The sequence below is a fragment of the Mus caroli genome, unplaced genomic scaffold, assembly GCF_978045245.1.
Source record: "Mus caroli unplaced genomic scaffold, Mus_caroli_1 scaffold_1, whole genome shotgun sequence".
Lineage (NCBI taxonomy): Eukaryota > Metazoa > Chordata > Mammalia > Rodentia > Muridae > Mus > Mus caroli.
The window spans coordinates 62243258-62264404 of NW_028227256.1; the positions used below are offsets into that span (position 1 = coordinate 62243258).

Below are 21147 nucleotides of genomic sequence, written 5' to 3' on the forward strand. Positions count from 1 at the left end.
GAGTCTGGCATCTCCAACATCTTGGGGTCCCAAAGGCAATCTAGGCATCACATTTACAGCTTCATGTAATTGCCTTTCTAGGTCTCCATGCAGGGACATCCCTGACATGCTTGACCTCAGCAGCTTTCCTTAGTTGAGGAAGGAGATTCCATAACACCTTTACTATATCCTTGACTCTAAACTCAGAACCACACAGCTGAAGCTGTTAAGTTCTGCTACTTGCTGTAGAATTGGTTCTGTGTTTTGATCGGCTTTGTTTTTGATGGTTTCCTTCACTGTCTAAGCTTGGCTGTACTGGAACTTGCTCTGTAGACCAGGTTGGCTGTGAACTCACAAAGCCCACATTTCTCCAAACAAAAGCATGGTTACAGGCCTATTGCAGCAATACCCCAGTTTCTGGTACCAATTTTGGTCTTAGTTAGAGTTTCTATTGCTGTGAAGAGATATCATGACCATGGCAACTCTTATGTAGGGAAAGATTTAATTGTGCCTGGCTTACAATTTAGAGGTTTAGTTCATTATCGTTGTGCTGAGAATCATAGTGGCACATGGGCAGACACAGTACTGGAGAGATAACTGAGAGTTCGACATCTTGATCCACAGGGAGCAGGAAGAGATAGCAAGACATAGAACTTGGTGTGGGCTTCTAAAAACCTTAGAGCCCATCCTCCAGTGACACTTTCTCTAACAAGTCACACCTCCAATAATAGGATTCTATGGGAGTCATTTTTCACTCAAACAGTATGTTATCTCCAACCATTTTTGTACTTTCAAACTTTTGCAAAAGGTTTCTTTCATTAGCATTATCTCATACATATTTTGTAAAAGAAAGCAATACAAATTTAAAGCAATATGAAATGTCTAAGCAGTGGTATCTAATAAACACATTTCCATGCATGATCCTCTGAAAGACTAAAAACATTTTCAGAGATCATATAGTCTCTCCAGGAGAATGTCACGGAATAAGCTTGTCATTTGACATCCACATGACCATGTATTCTCTCTCTTCCTTTCCACCTCTTTTTCTCCTTTACACATGCATGTGCACACACACAAGCACACACAGGGACACCCACACAGCCACACATTCATGCACAAACATACATACACATACACACAGGTACCTGAAATTTACACTTAATCTCTTAGATGATATGGATAGTGCTTTAAAATGATGACAAATTAACAAATAAGATGTTGAGGTAGTTTCACTCTAATTTACAAACAAGTAGCTATAAAAAGCCCTTCACCCTGTTTTTCTCAGTGGCACGTGAAGGATGGTTTACCTATAGGTTATTTTAAAACAAGGTCAATGTGAAGACAACAAATTTATGAGATGGAGCTGAAGAGATGAACATTTTCTTTTTAAATTCAACTCAGTTCCAGTTGTTTTGGGGATCCTTCTGGAATATGCACTTGTACAGTGATGAGAGGGAAAGAGAGAAAATATCACCAGGGGACCTAAGCCAGAATAACCCCAGAAAGGCTTTGATCCTGGGCCCAGTTAGTATTCTCATTTTATAATAAAAAGCAAAAAGGTAAGGCAGGGTAAGGCAGGTAAAGAAGCAAGATTTTACAGTAGCTTATCTGACAGTTGGCAGGTGTTACGGGCAATCACCTATTGTTTCAGCAATTTCTCTAACTTAATTCTGCTCTAGGTAGCAAGAGCTCATCACATAGGCAGGACAAACAGTTCTTTAAGTAAACCGCTAAAGAAATCAACAAATCAGTATCTAATAATTGATCTTTTATATCTTATTCTATGCTGTTCCTTCCTTTTCATCTTCTACAACACCAGATGAATTTATCTTCAAGAAATGGATTGGTACTGGAGTGTCATCTGCATTGCCTTTCGGTTGTACTTCCAGCCTGAATCCTTCTAAATACCCTTTGGCATTTTCTCACACTATTCCTGTCTCCCCTTTCAGTGTTAATCCTCTAGGATTTTTGAAGACCATTGATGCCCATAAATCTGTTCCATTCTGAAGAGTGACGAAGCTCTCCTGAACAATAGCTACATTCTACTTGGTCTGAGTAGAGAACTGGCTATGATGGACTTATAGATGCCTTATTGTGAGGCATCAGTGCTCATGGACCCTGTCAGACTCAGTCCCAGAAGGACTGGTAAAAATACAGGAGTTCTCTTATTTCTTGAATCTAATAGATTCAAGGGTTGCTGGACCTTACTTCCTGTGAGCACATCTAAGTTAGAGGCCAAGAATACCCATCTGCAACTGTATCCTGGGTAGCAGATGTAATTACCATTGGAGTAGGTGCAGTAGGTAGCACTGGGAGCTACTGTTCTTTTAATTAGTCTAGTATAGCCTTTTCATTTCCCACACATTGGGCTTCTCTTAATGACTTGGTGGCCCTGTGAACCAGACCTGCCCCTTTCCTTTTGCTAGTCAGGCTTTGGTTATTTATTCCTCCTCTAGGGTAAGTAACTGGCTTGTACATATGTAGCAATCCTGACACAGGTAAAGGAGCACATGGCTGGCATTTACTAAGGCCATCATCTTAAGACATGTCTTCTTCAGATGAAGGACTTTATATGGTTAGTTTCCATAATATTTTTCCTAGTTTCCCCATCCCTAAAGGTCCACAATGACTTTAACTCCTTGTCAAATTGTGGGGGATCTTTTCCAGGAACCTTTCACGGCAACGTCTATGTATTACCAGTATTAAGATAACACATAATACTATCAGTATTAACCAATTATCAATTATAACCAACATAATCAATATTAACTAACATGTTTCTCACAGTTCATAACCATTCTTTTGTCATCTGGTCACTCATCCATTAGCTTTCACTAGAAAGAGCCATTTCTAAAAGGAATCACAGCCTGTTTTACCAGTGTGGGCAGTTCCATCACAATATGATTACGTCCAAGGGGTGATCAATGGTTGCAGAATCCATAGCATCAGGACATGAGGAGGCAGAGTAGGAGCTGAGCTGTTGTCTTCATTCTGAAGTTGTTTTGTAAGTTTCAGAGGTTGGTCTGGGTCAGCTCTCAAAGCTCATAGCAGCCTTAGTGTGGGGGTGGGATTTATTCACAGATTGGCACCTGCAACTTTAAGCTAATTTTTTGGTGCAGCATTAGCGAAGTCTTTCAAATTTCCTGGAATTCCATTGGGGATGCACAATTCCAGTTCCAGAGACTTTCAGTGAGCTGAGAGGCCTGGGGGATGCAGGCCTCTCTGGACTAACTGGGGTCGTGGTGAAGGAGATATCACTGGGGCCTCCAGAAATGTTTACAGAACCCTTCTAGAGTAAGCATTCTGATGCCAATGGGAGTGAAAGAAAATGTCACCCGTGGACCAAAGCCAGGAGAGTTCCTGAAAGGCTTTGATCCTGAGCTCAGTTTGTATTCTAGTTTTATACTCTAAAACTACAAGGTATGGCAGGCATGCAAGCAAGGGTTTACAGTCGTGTGTGTGGAAGTCAGCAAGTTAAGAGAAACGACCCATTGTTTCAGCGATTCTCTCAGGTCATTCTGTTCCAGGTAGCAAGTGACACCATGCTTGGCAAATAGGTAGCACATGCAAGTGCTTTAATAAATCACTAAATAAGTCAACATCCAAAAATGAGCTCTTTTATATTTTATTTTAACTTACTTTAACAAGTAAGAGGAATTGTTAGAACTTGGAAAATACAAGTGTGGAAGAGTTCACCAAAAAGAACACTTGAATGTTTCCTCTTACTGGACTTGTTCAATGTTAATCAAACAACATATTTAATGTTTAGGGTAAAACTAATACTGTGTGGCAGCAAAGCAGATAGATTTAAAGGTGAATAGTCATCCATGGGACAACTTTCCATGAATATTTTACTTCTTTGGGCTTCTATCCACAGCTGGAATTGATAACATGTTTTCTTATAAGAAGAGAGGTGACTACAGGATGCTACAGTAGCGTGGTCCAAAACTTCTAACAGTTTCATTTTGTTACATTTCACTCTTGCAAAAAGGGAGAGTGGAAGTAAGGAAGGGAGACAAAGCAACTGAGATCTTTGCATTTCAGTGGTTGGGAATCAGTTGCATTACTGTGGTAGACAGATTCCTACCATAGACTCTGGGAACCCTAGTTTTTTGTATCATTTATGTGCCATGTGTAATACCTGTCACCTAGACTTTGAATGTGGGCAAGGCTTACAATGACTTTGTTGATCTTTCCTTGATTAGGTTACATTACATGACAAAGAAAGTAGACTAGTCACTCTTATAATATTTTATAGACACTCCATCCTGGAAGCCTGGGAGGGCCTGTGGTTTGAATCTAAAGGCAGCCCATAAGATCCCAGTGACTCTTGGCCTGGAGCCAGAAGATAAACCTACAAATTCAATGGAGGTCTTTAGAAATCTGAATGAGTTGACAAGGGGAACCTTAGGTCCGTCTGTGAACCCAGCCTTAGCGGCAACCTTGAGTTCAGTCGTGAGATCCTGGAGTATAAGACCCAATTATATTGGTGTGCACTTGTAGCACTGCTTAGCAATGAAGTAAATGGACATCATTTAAGGTAGTAACTTTGTGGTACTTTGTTATACAATACACTGACGATGAATCCAATTACAGTTTTTACAGATGATCCCATATCCCCACAGAACTACAAAATAGCTTAGTTGTAGGCAAGAGGAGAAAACTCAAAAGAACTAATAGAGTATGGAATGGATTTCATTGCCTGATGCAGTTTTTCTCTGGTTTGTATTAAACTGAATGGTGACAAAACTTTTGCATTTGTAACCACTTTTATAATCTATCACTCTGATTTGATTTTACGTTTGAACATTGGTTTTGGTTCCCAGCTACAAAAGTAGGAGCGATCAAAGTTAGCTTGATTCTGAAAGCACTCTCCAGAGGGATTTACACTACATCTTAAAAAACAGAATGTAATTTTCTTCTCGAAGAAATGTTAGACAAGAATTTCAAGGCTGTGCAAGTGCAGTTAATGCAATTCCTGAATCTAACTAGACCAATATCAAAATGCCTTAGGTGTTCACAGCATCGTTCCCAGTCGTATAGTTACAGGTACTCGGGACTTACTGCTCAGCATTTGGAAGGTGGACAAGTATGGGTAGGTCCTGAGAGCTGAGTGTTATTCAGGTCAGAGGAGAGATCTGCTGCTTATCACAATGATGTCTGGAATGGATGGACTAATGCAGAATTCTAAGATTGAAGGAACTGTAGGCAAGACAAGTGGGGGCTCAGACCAGTGGTTGAAAAGCCCACAGGCTACAGAGTGAGGGGCAGGTAGCTGAACAGATGCAAGGGAACGTGATTCAGACAATATTGAGACACCATAGGCAATGAGGGAGGTAGAAAACTCCAGACATTTGAGCTGGACACCTCCATCAGAACCTGTGGGTCCTCCAGGAAGCAGGTTATGATGGAAAATGTGCTGGTAGGTAACTCCCAAGAAAGCCTTGAGATAGTAGAGCCTTTACAGGCTTGTGGACCCCACCTCACTTATCTGTAAGACCAGATAAATGAATCAGAATTCTGTAGGTAACAAACATCAAGGTTAGATTCTGAATCTAGTTCTCTTTAGTCTTAGCTAGCGAGATCTTGGCTCACCCACACAGCTTGTTTCCAAGAAGAGAAATAATAAATAAATAATGCATCTAGAGGAGAGACTGGCAAGGACAGAAGACTAAGTTGTTTGAGATTCTTGGTGTAAATTATTCACAAGGGGGGACATTTGGGAAATGGGAAGAAGTGGGACACATTTGGTCATTGCTTGGATCAGAAGTACAATTAAAACAAAAGTCACCCCAAACTGGAAGAAAGTGGTGACAGAAGGAATGGCTTAGTGGCTTTCAACATCACATTTTCCATTTCATTATCTGTAGGTCAGGAATCTGGGTGCTGGCCCTTTGCTTCTCTGGCTGTTATGAGGCTGCAACTAAAACATCAGTCAGGGTGGTGAGATGATGGTGAAGTTGGGCTGGGGCAGATATATATGAGTCCGTGTGACTCCTGGTAGATTTGGGTGCTTATCGGCTGATATCTAGATACTACTGTTTCTTGCCACACGAGCCTTTCAGTAGACTATCTCACACTACTGAGAGCTTTGGCAGCTTGTCTTACTGTAGAAGGCTAGGAAGATGGCAGTTAGAACCTTAGGCAACACCAACACAGAAGCAGTAGTCTATCACCATTGTCATAATCTATCTACTAGAAGAAATTTCCTTACTCAGGGAAAGAACTGACGAGGGCTTACTAGCAGGAGGTGGGATTAGTTGGGGGCCAGTTTAGACTAAGCCTGTCTGTACTAGACAAGGTTTTGTTTTGTTTTGTTTTGTTTTCAGAACAATTAATAGGGTTGACAAGATGTGCACAGGTGAACGGGCAGATAGGTTTGTGAGTAGGTAGGTAGTTATAGGTAGATGGACAACAGTACTTGCTCAACTTGTTCTAGTGGCTCTAGAGGCTAAGAAGTCCTGTGGCAAGCCTTCAGCAAGCCGCAGTTCCAGGTCTCTGGTTAAGTCCTAAGTCTTACGACTAAGAAAACAAATAGTGTAGCTCTCTGCCCCAGAGATACCCAACAGCTCAGCAGCCTACAGGTGCAAGCAAGTCCCAGATCCAAAGGCTGCAGAGCCTGGAAAGGCTGAAGGTGGGCGAGCAGTGTCCCAGCTGCAGAAGAGGAAAAGCCTACAAACTTTTCCTCTGCTTTCTGGCTCTGTCAGAGGGTCTGTTCCCTTGATGCTGTTCAGCTACCTGCCCTTTGCTCACCATTTCCCCCATAGCCTGTCCACTGTTCTCACTCCTCATCACATGTCTTGCCTACAGTTCCTAGAATTCTACATTAGTACATTTCATTCAAGACAGCAACACTGATAAGCCTGCCTGTACTTGTCCTTCTGAGTACTAAATAGTGAGCCCCAGGTGGTTGGTGGCACCTTACCCACTGAATGTGGGAAGGTAGACCTTCCACATTGAGCCCAGCTACTCAGGTACCCATCTCCTTTGGAGGCACCTTCACAGACACATCAAAAAGAATGCCTTACCAGTGTTTAAAAATACCATCCCTAGGCAAACTGACACCTAAAGCTAAACATCACCCTCACATTGGAAAACCCAGGATTGCCTCAAATGTACAAGGGCATTAGGGTGAGGCCAGGACAAGGCAGGGATGGCTCATGCCTTTAATTGAAGCACTGAGGCAGAGGCAGAGACAGGAGGCAAGGTCCCTGTGAGGTGAGTCTATTCTACATAGTGAGGTGTAGGCCAGCCAGGGATACCCAATGAGACCCTTTCTCAAAATCAAGAGAGATAGACAGACAGACAGACAGACAGACAGATGATAGAATTAAATAGATCAATGGGTAGTTTGAAATTAACTATTTGACAGCAAATATTCAGAACAAGAAGAACTGACACATTAGCTCATAAGGAATTGTGAAGTATCTCCAAGAGTAGTTGATTTTTTAAAATTAAATTAAAATTTCAAATTTCATATATATAGGTATCATAGCCACAAGTTACATATTCTCCAAAAATATCACTCATAGCCCACAAGTTATATATTCTCCCAAAACAATCACTACAAAACATACTCTTCAAAAACAGATTAAAATCATTACACAAAGGGAAATTATAATATAATTACTAATTATATATTCTTCTTTTGAAACCCACACATAACTGAACATTTCCCATCTTTCTTTCCACAAATTCATCCTAGCCTCAAGTCAATAATTATTGATTGACAAAGTTTAAGCAAGCCAAGTCTATTGTAGCTAATTTTCTCCTATGCTAGCTTATGACAGTTTGTATTTACCAAGATACAAATCACTTATTTTACGTCTTATTTTTTGAAACATTCTTCAGCTAACCTGTCTAATCATCTTTTCTCCATCCTTATTCTCACAATAGGATCATTTACTCTTTGTTCATAACCCTGCCTTTTCATGGTGCACACAGAAAACTGTGACCACACTCTTAGATAGATAACAAGATCAAGGAACTCAGACCCAATCTAGAGTGAATGGTTTCTTTGGTCATTAACCTGTCTCAAACCTGTTTTCCTCTCCACAAGCACAACTATGTGCCTGTGATGCATGAGAGCTCACTGTGCTTCTGCCCTAGCCTAGGCAGCTGTCACTACTCTACAAAGGGAGAAGGCACAGTCTGCTCTTAGTTCTGTCTTTGTTATATCTTTCTGACAAAACCACCTATGCCATAGCCTTAACCTTCCCTATCAACTATCCTAACTTCCTAAAACTATTTAAATCAAATCAGAAATTCTGTAAAGTCATTAATTCATATAAACAGTATTATCTATGAAAGTTCATCTTCATATTGATCTGCAGGAAAATTGCCCAATAGAGTGGGCTGACTCCCATAAAACAATCATACCAGACTACGGGCCACTGGTGTCTCCCCACACTCACCCACACCATGTTAGATACAGAAGGAATATATCAATGAAAAACATGAGAAGAGGCAGCAGCAGCAAGAAGCAATTCAGAGATGAACTCCCCAGGGCTGTGCCTCTCTACGGTACATCCATTGCAGCTGTGCAAAGTGATGGACCATCTCTGGGAAGCTCATTTGCCCATTGCAGCAATTTCCTACACATACATACTCCCACACTATCTATCAATACAGACACACACACACACACACACACACACACACACACACACACACACACACACACAGGTATGCACACATACCACAAACATACACATAATACATACATACATTTATACAGCTACATACAAACAAAACACACATATACAATACGCATATACATTCATACATGCACACATGCACACCCACACCACATCACACACATATACATACACACACAACACACACACACACACACACACACACACACACACACACACACACACCTCAACCAATCCATTGAAATCCCCCAAAGACATGGAGGAAGGAGGCTAGACAGCCTGGCAGCAGCTGAGGCGTCAGTTCCTCTGAGTACCACTGATGCTCACTTCTCCAGCAGGATGCTTCTCCTGAAGGTTTGAGGTCAGTTAATAGAAAACCTTGTGCTCTCTTCCAGGAAACTGGCTAAGTCAACACTGGTCCTGGTGCTGGTATTTGGCGTGCATTACATCGTGTTTGTCTGCCAGCCGCACTCCTTCTCGGGGCTCTGGTGGGAGATCCGCATGCACTGTGAGCTCTTCTTCAACTCCTTCCAGGTGACCAGCCACGCCTCTGGCCTGGGGCTTGTGAATATATTTTGCTCATGTCCTTGGCACCTTTCTCTGCCCTTCTCTTTGACTTGGTGCGCCTGTCTTCTGAGGGCCAGAGGAGGACACTATTTTCTGGCTCTTACTATCTTCCTTCCTAGGGGTTAGGTTAATTCTCTGACTCAGAAAGAACCAGTTTCTTTGGAGCTGTTTGACAGAGGGACAAGCCTGGGTAGCAAGATAAGAGGGTACATGGTTGAAGAGCACACCACTGCTGCAGAGCAGAGTCAGTCATTTGGTGTGTGTATGGAAAAATAAATGAAATGAAAGAAGACAAAGGCAGGCAAAAGGGAGACAGGAAAGTAAAGTAAACAGAAGAGGTTGCCACCACCCACTTCCTTTCAGTGTGAAGAGGATGCCTGTAACCTTGCAGATGGACCAGTCTTCACTCTGCCTCCTTCCTCCAACCTTGATTCTAGTGACATATTTACTCCAGAGGGAGTAACAGAGTTTGAGACAAATAGTAGTGGCTGTGGCCTGAGAGCAGGGATTGGAATTACCCTCATGGAAGTGATTATGTGAGTGTTTTGTGATCAAAGAATGGAAAGGAGTCATAGAGCGTATCAAATATGTTGGTGGAGACATCAGGTAGGTGAGCTGTGATGAAGACCAAAACTTTCCACTGTGGATTTCAGATGAAGCTTGATGGTGTCCCTAGCATTTGGTTCATAGGAGCAGGTGGTTTGCTAAATCAGTGAGTTCTGGAGGTTTTACCTAATGGTTAAAATGATGTAGGTCTGCTACAAGGTGGGCAACAAATGACTCTTGAGGGAGTTGAAGATAGCCTGAGATGGTCTGGGCTCTCTTAATCAGCTACAACTCTCCATAGCCACAAAGTTTTAATAAGGCTGAAAAATCTATAACACCGGGAACACCAGTTCACAACAGCCTGAACAATTGAAGCTATTAGAGTTGGTGGTCTCACTTACGTGACAAAATTATCCAAAGGTTTCATGATGCACCCAGGATCAAGTGTATGTTGTTTTCTGCCATGCATAGCCCTGCATGGGCTGGAGCCTGCCAACACTCACCAGTTCTCCCACTGAGCTCGTGGGACATGACTTCAGCACTTGTGCTTGAGATGGGTGTGTGTGTGTGTGTGTGTGTGTGTCACACTCTGTTTTTTTTTGTCCCCGAATGCTGCTCCCCTTCTTCTCCATCTTCCCCATCTTCCTCATCTTCATCTAGTTGACATCTCTTTTGTTTATTTGTTTTTGACACAGGGTTTCTCTGTGTAGCCCTGGCTGTCCTGGAACTCACTCTGTACTCTGTAGACTAGGCTAGCCTTGAGCTCAGAGATCTGCCTGACTCTGCCTCCCAAGTGCTGGGATTAAAGGCGTGCGCCACCACTGCCCTGCACCAGTTGACATCTTGTTACTCTGACCAGCTTAAACGTCACCACAGAGAAGTCTTGGCTGAGTTTCTGTAGTACACCTGCCCAATTGTTCCCTGTAACTTTGATTTTTATCTGTAAGACCCTTATCACCTTGTATTTCTCCTGTGCTTGTTGGCTTTTATTTTATCCTGGTTTTGTCCCTTCCAGAACTGTCTGGTTTACATCCCCACCCCTAGCCTGCTGAATCAGTTACTCTTAGCACAGTGTTTAGGCCCAGTAGATATTTCACAGTCACGGAAGAGCTTCTTTGTGCTCTTACCCTATAGTGTTCTGTGTTGGTAGCTTCGATCATCCAAGGTATGTAAACCTATTTTACCAAGCAGGGGGTGAGTCCTTTGTGATCTTTGAGCAGCAGTAGACACAAAACTGCATAATAGGAATTGGTTCTTTGTGCACCTCCGATCAGCTGACTCAGTTATTTGTTTGGCTTGGCTGAAACCAAGGGAAGCTCACAAACACATGTAATATAAACACAAACAATGGGAAATACCAGGAGAAAATAATTCGTGTGATCTTTGGAGGAAATCATCAGAACCCAGCTGGTGAATTTTGACACAGTTCTTGTGTCCTTTCTGCTGTGGGTTTCACGAATTGCTACCCACCCGGCTCACACCTTCTTTCTCTCTCCAGGGTTTCTTCGTGTCTATTGTCTATTGCTACTGCAATGGAGAGGTAAGTGTGAAGATGCCAGGGGCCTCTGAAGGGACACTCCATGTTAACATTTGTTCTAACCCATTCTGTGTCTTTGTGACAGAACACAAGAAACTTAGTGATTTGTAAAGAGTAGAGGTCTGTTCTTTACGGTTCTGAAAGTGGGACTGTCTAATGTCATGGAGGCCATATGTGACCGGGGTCTTCTTGTTCTATCATCCTGTGATAGAAGGCAGAAGCAAGAGCTCCCATCTCTAAGAGCAAGAGATTGAACTCAAAACCCTGAGCCATTTCCCAATGGGTAGGGTGCTTCTTACTCCAGTTAATTTTAAATAAATTCTGCTTAATACTAAAACCTTTGGTCCTCACCAAGTTCTACAAATAGTCAATAACATTCCTTTTCATGAATCAACATGAAAATAAGTTAAATTCAATCAAAGCAGGTAAGTTTTACACTACAAGCTGAGGATGGCGACATCTCAATCCGTTTGGAAGTCTCCAGAGAGAAGGAACTATACATTACATCATCGTGTGGATGATGCATGTGATCCTGGAGCTCTCGGAGTGCCCTGCTATTGCCGATCTTGTCTTTTTCTCTCAGATTTCCAACTTGCTCCAAGTCCCAGGAGGACAAAGATGCTTGTTACTGCAGTAGACCACAGGATGCTCCAAGTACATGATTCTGTGGGTTGTTGGTCGCTGCGTAAGGGGCTTGAATGGCAACTTAGCAATGCCCCGATTTACTGCTGTGTTGTTTTTACCTTAATTTGCAGCAGGGCTAAGTGTATCAGTGGTTTCTTTATTTATCTATCTATTATTTATTTGTTCCTCAGGGCACACCAACTTACGAGCGTTTGCTTCCCTGGGTCTTTGCTTTCCCTGCTGTTCTCAGAGAAGAGTCAGTCCACAGCGCACTTTGGTGGCAGGCACAGAGTCCAGGTCCCCATCTAGTCAGACCACGATTGCAGGGCCTGCTTCTCCATCTCTCATCCTTCTTCCTTCTTCCCTCCTGTTTGCTCACGAAGTTTGATAGCATAGCAGGGCAGTTTCCTTCCAAGCTGAGTCCCTTCCTTCACATTCCTCCGCCTTGGGTGCTATCAGAGTTCATTCAGTCGTTACCGAGTGGTGGGGCAAAGGGCTGATCTCTCATCTTATTGGGGCAGAAATAATTTTAAAGGAAGAATTTGGGAGGTTGGTGTTTGGGGCCTCAGAATCAGACACAGGAAAGCACAGATAAAAGCTGTTTGGAGTTCAGGGGTCATGGTTAGCTGGCTGTGTCAGCTCAGTGAAGGCTCCAAACAGAGACAGGAAAAGCAGAAGCCCCAGCCTCTCTTCTTGATAGCTACAACACTGGCGGGGGGGGGGGGAGGAAAGAGAGAGGAGAGGGAGAGAGAGAGAGAGAGAGAGAGAGAGAGAGAGAGAGAGAGAGAGAGAGAGAGAGAGAGAGAGAGAGAGAGAGAGAGAGAGAGAGAAAGATTTGAGTATCGGGAGAATTTGTGGGTCTCTTGCAGTAAATGTTTGAATAAAGGAGGTGGGGGATTTTTATCAGGTATGCTTGTGAGAACCAACAGCAGAATTTCCCGGCAGCTTTAAGCTTTCTCGGTTTTAGGTTTTAGGAGGGCTGAGGTTATCTCTAGGTTGTACAGAGAGACTTTGTGTTGCAGGCAGCTCTCTGAAGCTTTAGCCTCTCCAGGGCAAGGTTTAGATGGAATCGTCACATGCAGAGTCCTGTGCTCCTTACTGCCACTGTTTATTTCTTATTCCTCCTCAAACCCAGAATCCTCTTTCTTCCTTTTGCTAAGACAGTTATTTGTATCAGTGGCATGTCAGTTCTCATTTAAATACTAAAAATAACATTAATTGGGAAAGGCTTTTGAGGTGTATGGAACACACAGATCTGAAGAGTCCCTGGCACCGAGAAGAACCCCAATCAGCGGCTACTATCATTTAAGCAAAGCTCTTCATGACACGGGTGCAGGGCTCTTTTTTGGTTTCTGATAGGATGTGTGCTTCTTGCGCTATAGGTGCAGGCTGAGGTGAAGAAGACGTGGACTCGATGGAATCTGTCCATCGACTGGAAAAGGGCGCCGCCTTGTGGCGGCCAAAGGTACGGCTCGGTGCTCACCACTGTCACTCACAGCACCAGCAGCCAGTCACAGATGGGGGCAAGCACGCGCCTGGTGCTCATCTCTGGCAAACCCACCAAGAATGCCTGCAGACAAATCGACAGCCATGTGACTCTACCTGGCTACGTCTGGAGTAGTTCTGAGCAGGACTGCCAAACACATTCGCCCCCCGAGGAGACTAAGGAAGGTCACAGGCGACAGGGAGACGATAGTCCAGTGATGGAGTCTTCCAGGCCAGTGGCGTTCACCCTAGACACTGAAGGATGCAAGGGAGAAACCCATCCTATCTGAATCACCATTTCCATTTCCGTTCCTGTGGATTGGCAGATCTGGCTGTGTGGGAGGATCTAAGATGGAAGACTGGAATTCTGGAATAAGGCGTTGCTTAAACATTTTCAGTTTCTACCAGTTGGCTTCTAGAAATATTAAACACACAAAAGGGTATTATTGGGGTAATTTATTAATTTATGTGGACACTACCCCCCAAGTTTCTCTATAGTTATTACTATTTTGCTTCTTTTGGATAAGAAAAGTTTCAAACGCCTGACTCTACCTTTCTCTCATAAATATCATCCTGAATAAGATAAAGATCATTTAGTTTGTATCATTTTCCTTTTAAGAAATTACTAATCTTTATATTCTCATTTTAATGAACTTCTGTTATCACATTCACTTTGTCTATGTACCAGAACAATCTAAGAATGTACATTGGAAAACTAAAAATATCTAAGATCAACTACATTGGAAAATCAATTGGACATTAATAAAGCAATGTGTTTCTGGTAGTTATTATTGATTCCAGGAGAAAAGAAAACCATTCTATTCTCCCTTTGAATGTCTTCTGTTTGGTGAGCCAAACATGCCCTTCTCTCTCTCTCTCTCTCTCTCTCTCTCTCTCTCTCTCTCTCTCTCTCTCTCTCTCTCTCTCTCTCTCTTTGTAAACCATGACAAGTCAAGGGTTTTCTCAGTCAGTGACCTTGTGTTCGAAAGCTGAGGCAGTGTGGCCTCCTTTACACGGATGCCAACCCCACAGTGCATCTTGTCTTTTCCTTTGTCTTTCTCTTGTTTGCTATCTTACAGATGGTATGTGAGTTACATTAAAAGTTTGTTTTAAAGATATATGTTTGGTCTTAAGAAAGTCTCCTGTTATTGTTGCACCTCACTCTTGAGAAGCAATCAATGTTCTCTCCTCAAGTCCGCAGCTCTCGGCACATAGCTACCAGGCTTTGCCAAATTTGAAATTTCAGTGTGTTTGAGTCATGAAAACATTTACTGAGTGCATATAACTGAGCAGGCATTCTGCTGTGGTTTTACAAGCATTGACTCACTGCAAGTTCTGGAGTGGGCTTTTATGACTGTCACTGTTTTTACAATGACTCACAAGGTGGATCAACTTACCTGAAGTCATCGAGTGAGTGTGGGTTCAGATGTAGTCTACTGTCTTCAAGTCTCATGCACTCACAAGTGAGTGCACACACACACACACACACACACACACACACACACACACAGAATTCACTAAAGAAATAGTTTAATGAGTTCCTTCTGGATAAAGGATGCTTTGAGATCCTGTAGTTCAATATAGCTTAGTGTCTGACTCACCAAGTTTCCTCTTATATAAAGGACAGGTCTATGTAAAAGGTATCAGAACAGTGTATTTCCAGCTAAAACATTACAGTTGCAGCTGCTATTTCCCACTCTACTTTAACAATGTCACTATGACTTAGGTACTCTGATACATATAACAATGTCACTATGACTAGGTACTCTGATAAGTACAACACTGTTACTATGGTCTAGGTACTCTGATACATAGGTATGTGTGTCCCTTTTTACTTTCTCTGGGTCACAGGATGGAGTCATTTCCTTTGCCTTCGGCTTAAGAAGGCGCCACTGTGCTTATCTAACCTACCCAATGCAATTCTACATTGTTGCCTGTTGCCAGTCTTTTCTACTTTGTGGGTTCATTTCTTCAGCCTTTATACCCAGGGTTTCACCCCTATCACTAGATAGGAGAGAAAGAATAACAAGAAGATAGATAGAGATCTCTAAATCTAATTTCTTTCCTTTGGTTTCTTCTTTGAGCACAGTTATTAACAAACCACAAACAAGCCACCTGCCCCACAATTGGTGGTCACCATCAACCATCAATTATGCCTCTTGGGGCCTTAGAATTTATAAATCTTCTGAAAAGTTTCCATGATTCCAAACATCACACAATCACAGAAACTATCTGCAGCTGGCAAAACCACGCCTCTCCAAGAGCACAAAGCAAATCCTAGCCAGCTTCTGCTCAGTAGCCCCATGTCCCCACATCTGGGATTAAAACAAAAGCATATTTTTTTAAGGAAACCAAAATTCCAGAATTCTCATCATAGTTTTCTCCTTGAGCTGCCTGCCTGTAAAGAGATATTCATCATGAGCTGAGTCAGAGATGAAACTCAGTTCTACAGCTAACTTTATGCAGAATTTTATATCTGAACTTCTTTTATAATTCAGTCGATCCATTTTAAAGATGGAGAAACTTATAATTCAGTTGAACACAAGAGATGTCAGGATAGATAAGAAAATGCACATGAAAGTACTTTGTGGCAGTCTGGAGAAATGCTTGGCTTATGTCTTTCTTCGCGCCACTTTAACTTACACTTTTATTTTGCCTTCTTATAGCTGGTCTTAGTGGTCACTGTAGTGCAATTATATATATATATATATATGTGTGTGTATATATATATATATATGTGTGTGTGTGTGTGTGTGTGTGTATGTGTATATATATATCCCTCTCTCTATATTTTATATATAAATTTCTATAATCTCTCTATATATTTAGAATAGATATATAGAGAACATAGAAAAATGACTTCCTAGCCTGCTTCAAATTCTAAGGCTAGACCACAACATATTGATATGTAACAGGCATGAATAGAGGAAAGCCCTTCTTTACACTTCCAATCCCATCACATGATGCAGAGCTTCCCTTTCTGAATCGTCACTATCAGGTGCTGCATGCTCATGCACTAGATGCTTGTCAATTTGGAAATACAAGACGTTCTAGATTCAAGAGATTTAAATGGTAGCGTAGGTCACAGGAGTGTGGGAGGATACCCTTACATGACTTACTGAAATGAACATTAATACTATATTTTTCTTGCAGCCAATTAAGAGTTTGACATTGGAGATAATACTTATGGTGCAAGATAAACATGAACCATTTAGACCAAATAACTATTAATTGTGCCTGTTAAATAGCACAAAAATACATTTGTTTCATAGCATGCAATGCTGTAAACATATCCAAATACCCAAAAACCTTGATCTTAAATCTTAGGACGATGGACAGTGTGCATGAGTTTCTGAAACATGCTTGCACTCATACAATGATATTAAGTACTTAAGAATGAATCTTGGATAATGTGGGCTAAGATAGTAACATCACCATCCTCAGAACTGATGATTGTATCAGGTTCTGTGGTGAAGGCAAACAAAGGTTACAAACAGAATTGAGATTTGCTCATCAGCTGACTTGAAAACAGGGTGGAATCATCTTAGATCATCTGGGCAGAACCCATCTGAGTAAGTACTCAGACACTATTGCATATGTCATCAAGATTTTGCTGACAGGACCCTGGTGGAGCTGTCTCTTGTGAGGCTATGTCAGTGCCTGGCAAATACATATGTGGATACTCACAGTCAGCTATTGGATAGAACACAGGGTCCCCAATGGAGGAGCTAGAGAAAGTATCCAAGGAGCTGAAGGGGTCTGCAACCCTATAGGTGGAACAACAATATGAACTAACCAGTACCCCCTCGAGCTCTTGACTGTAGCTGCATATGTATCAGAAGACGGCCTAGTCGGCCATCATTGGAAAGAGAGGCCCCTTGGTCTAGCAAACTTTATATGCCTCAGTCCAGGGGAATGCCAGGGCCAGGAAGCAGGAGTGGGTGGGTTCGAGGAGGATATAGGGGACTTTGGAGAGGAAACTAGGAAAGGGGATAGCATTTGAAATGTAAATGAAGAAAATATCTAATAAAGAAAGTGGAAAAAAAAACCAGGCCAAGGAGGGAGGCAGAGTGATGTGATGGATCTGCCCGATGAACTGCAGCTTTGGAGAGGGAGGGAGGGGGGGGCAAGCTCTGAGCCAGGAATCTCTTGGAGCTTAAAGAGGCTGGAAATGGCAAAATACTGGCTTCTGTGGAGCTTTCAAGAGGGCCAGCACCATCACTGACACTAGCTAGATCTCTCTTAACTTCCCACCACAGAAGTGTAGAATAAAATGGGTTGATTTAGGATGCTGGGTTTGTGGTAATTTATAATGATGACCATAGAAAATGATGTCAGAGATTTATATTGTTTTCTAATGAGAATTAAAATCTTTCATTGCTGTTTCTTTGGAAGTGAGTTACTGTGCCCGTCTTTGCTGTACTTCATATGCTACATTTATAAGGAAGAAAACTGTCTTATTTGCCATCTCACTGTAACTTAAAGGTTTAACAACTGCTTTTTCCTGGAAATTCAGCGTTGGTGTTGCTGAGTAGGACGTTTATACTACTACTAGGTGACGCATGCTTGCACTTAAAAGACCGTCAAGAGTCCATCACAAACTCCGAGTCTTGAAAGCCTTTCACCAAAGTAGCAGAATACAATCAGCTTTTCCTGTACACTAAAAATCAAACTTGTTGAGAAGGAAATCAGAACAAAAATAGAAAAACAAAACCTTACTCATAATATCCTGAAGCTGGCCAACAAGCCAACTCAAACCAGCAAAACAAAACAAAACCAAAAACAAACAAACAAAAAAAATAGGAAAAATCTAACAAGGAGACCAAGGAACTCCAGAATGATGGTCTGGAAACATTGAGGAAAGAACTGAAGATGTTACAAGACGGGAAGCTCTGAAATACTCAGAGATAGGCAGAACTGATTTCCAAAAAGGCTGAAAGCACTCTACAGATTCCGTGCAATTCCAATGACATTCACACACAGCTAGAGAAACAGTTCTGAAATTCATATGGAGGCATAAAAGACTCTGACTGCCAGCATAATCCTAAACAGAAAGAGCAGGATTGGAGGAATCACAATATTGATGGCAAATAATCACTACAGAGCCATAGTAACAAACCAAATCAATAGTGAGAAACCAGGATGGCACAAAATACACGTGTAGTCTAGACTAGACTAGTCTAGACTTGACTAGACTAGAGGTTCTGGACAAAATCACACAGGTACAGCCAACTGATTTTTAAAGAGTTTCCAAAAAATATATCAAGGTAAAAACGTTTTCTTTTGGCAACAAATCAAAACACCATTAACAACAAAAAACTCTAGCCTAGCTCTATAGAAATTCTCTCCCACCACCATAAGTCTGAAAAATATCCTATGCTCAGGGGTCAAGTAGGGCCCATGGTTACACACCAAGGGTGTTATTGTCCCCACTTCAAGGACTAGGATGCAGTTATAGACTCTTCATTCTTTGCTGCAGATTCAAAGGCAGAATCAGTTGTATTTCGCCTCAGTGCCCTAGCTTTGTTTTTTGTTCTTGTGGTCTTTAAGAACTTACTTTAACTGAGTTTAAAAGTAAACCTAATCAATAGTGAGAAAGAATGGATGAGAACCAAGCCATTCTGATGGCAGGAATACCAATTATCTTAAGACTTTGGGAAGTCGATAATAATGGGACTGTAATTTTATCTAAAAGTCTTTGATGTCACAGTATCTCAGGACTGTGAGGACAAAAAAACCCATAACTTTTGAATTTAAATTCTCTTGAATTGCACCCCAAAATATAATTAGCCATGAATGTATAAATCCTGACCATAGACTACCTCATGAAAGCCTGAAAAATTTGCCCATTGTATTGTTGCAAAATCACCTTGAGCAATGTTATCGTTTAATTACTTATCCCTGTGACATTTAAAGATAATGTTTATATTGGTTTCTACTCAGTTGTTTTTATAAAAGCTATTCAATGGAAGTATCTCCAAATGGCAGACATAGCTAAGTGCAATGGGTAAGCTTTCTTGCCCTTCGCTAACTCTTAATTTAATGCTATTAACATTTAAATCCAGCCCTTCTTAGGTCTAATCTCCTTTATATCCACATTTAATTTTGAGAGCTTATGCGGATCACTTGATTAGTGATTTAAATAGCAAAGAGGAAAGCAGGCTCTGAGAGTTTTTTTCTAAATCACATTTGTTCACATCTTTAGTGATAGAGGATGGAGGATCCACGGAGGCACCTTTATATCTATGTTCTGGGAGCACCTTATGCTTCCTATTGTACAACAGAACCTGCACAGACAGGTTGTTAGCTTTGCATGGACACACTGTTAGTGGCTTGCTGGTTCTGTGTTAATTCTCCAGCCCTGGTGGCCCTGGAGGAGTATACGGTTTAATTTTTGGCAGTCACTAACTAGAGTAAGGATTTTAAGAAATGTCTGAGCCCAGATATCCTGAAAAGGTGGAAGAAGGTAAAGGCTACAGCAAAAAGCCATAGACCTGATTCCAGAAACATGGCTGACTCCCTGGCTGGAGGGACTAGGCATTGGAATGATTGGCTGCCACTGTCTTACCTCCTTTATCACCAGCTAACTAGTGATAAACGAGTGATACACTCTAAAGCATGCCTTTATTTCTCCTTAGGGTTTGAACTGGCTTTGTCTTCACACTGCCAGCTCTCTAAATAAAGCAAAATTAAATTAAAGACCCAGTTCTTGTGTCTACTCATTTGTGTTTGTGGTGACAGACAGCCTGAACTTCAGTATTCTGTTTTTATCAGGGTGTTCAGCAGACTCTTATTGACAAAAGATGTTTCCAGAGACCACTTGCATTGACCTCCCGAGAGCATTGCTATGCCTTTAAAATGCCAGTCCGAGCAAGTGAAAGTCACCTCCAATTCAGTTTATCTTTCCAATATCATCTCTGTTGGCTACAGGGTATCTCCTGTTTTCAAAGCTGGTATGACTTGGGAAAGAATGCCTCCCCAAATCACAAAGACTCTGTAAAATTATTGTAAGCATAAGAACTGCAATGCACAACTGAACCCTGCTGTGTCCCATTTTGAGTTAAAACTTGGTTTGATCATAGAAAAATAAATAAGGGTTTTCATGTTTGTTTTCTCTTACTCAGAAACTATTTAAAATGGGACTCATTTAAATAATACTATTTCCCTGTTTAGAAAAATCTCATTTTCATTTGACTTATTTATGGGAAAAACAAGACAAACTTAGGTTGAGGGTTATTTTACAGGATGCTTGGCTGGTACTGAAAGACCCGCAATGTGAGGACTCCCCCATGTTCTGACTCAGGAGAGGCAACACCCCAATTCACTCATGAGAAACAGTCTTGGTGCAAACCGCAAGAGGACTTTTATTCCAGGCGTGCTCTGGGGCCCACAGTCGTACACCACACAGGGTTAGAGGACCGTGGACCCCGAGTAGCTGGGTAAGGGGGTATTTAAAGGAAGAAACCACAACTTAAGGGGGCGGGCAGGGCGTTGTTGGAAAACACCAAAAATACCAGTTAAGGGTCACGAGGGAGTGGAAGTCACAAGAGTCACAAGGAATACCTGGTAATTGTGCGGGTTACTTCTCAAGACAGTTCCTATGGGCCTCTAACAATAGCACATTTCCATAGCGGATTCTAGGAACGGTCAGGGTGACCCTTTTTGAAGGAACACTCCCTGAACCCAGGAAGTGGGTGGGTGGAGACTGAGTCACAAAGGTCACATTCTCAAGCCTGGGCCTAAGGGCCTAGT

At 41.9% G+C, this 21147-nt stretch overlaps 1 protein-coding gene across 1 annotated transcript in view; it reads left to right on the forward strand.

The window, feature by feature from the left end:
* Pth2r (parathyroid hormone 2 receptor) overlaps positions 1–13685 on the forward strand; it is an 82458-nt gene extending 68773 nt beyond the window's left edge. The window contains exons 11-13 of the mRNA XM_021168416.2: positions 9032–9170; positions 11248–11289; positions 13293–13685. Coding sequence (XP_021024075.1) covers positions 9032–9170; positions 11248–11289; positions 13293–13685 — 574 coding nt within the window. The remainder of the gene's footprint in view (positions 1–9031; positions 9171–11247; positions 11290–13292) is intronic.
* The last annotated feature ends 7462 nt before the right edge of the window (positions 13686–21147 follow it).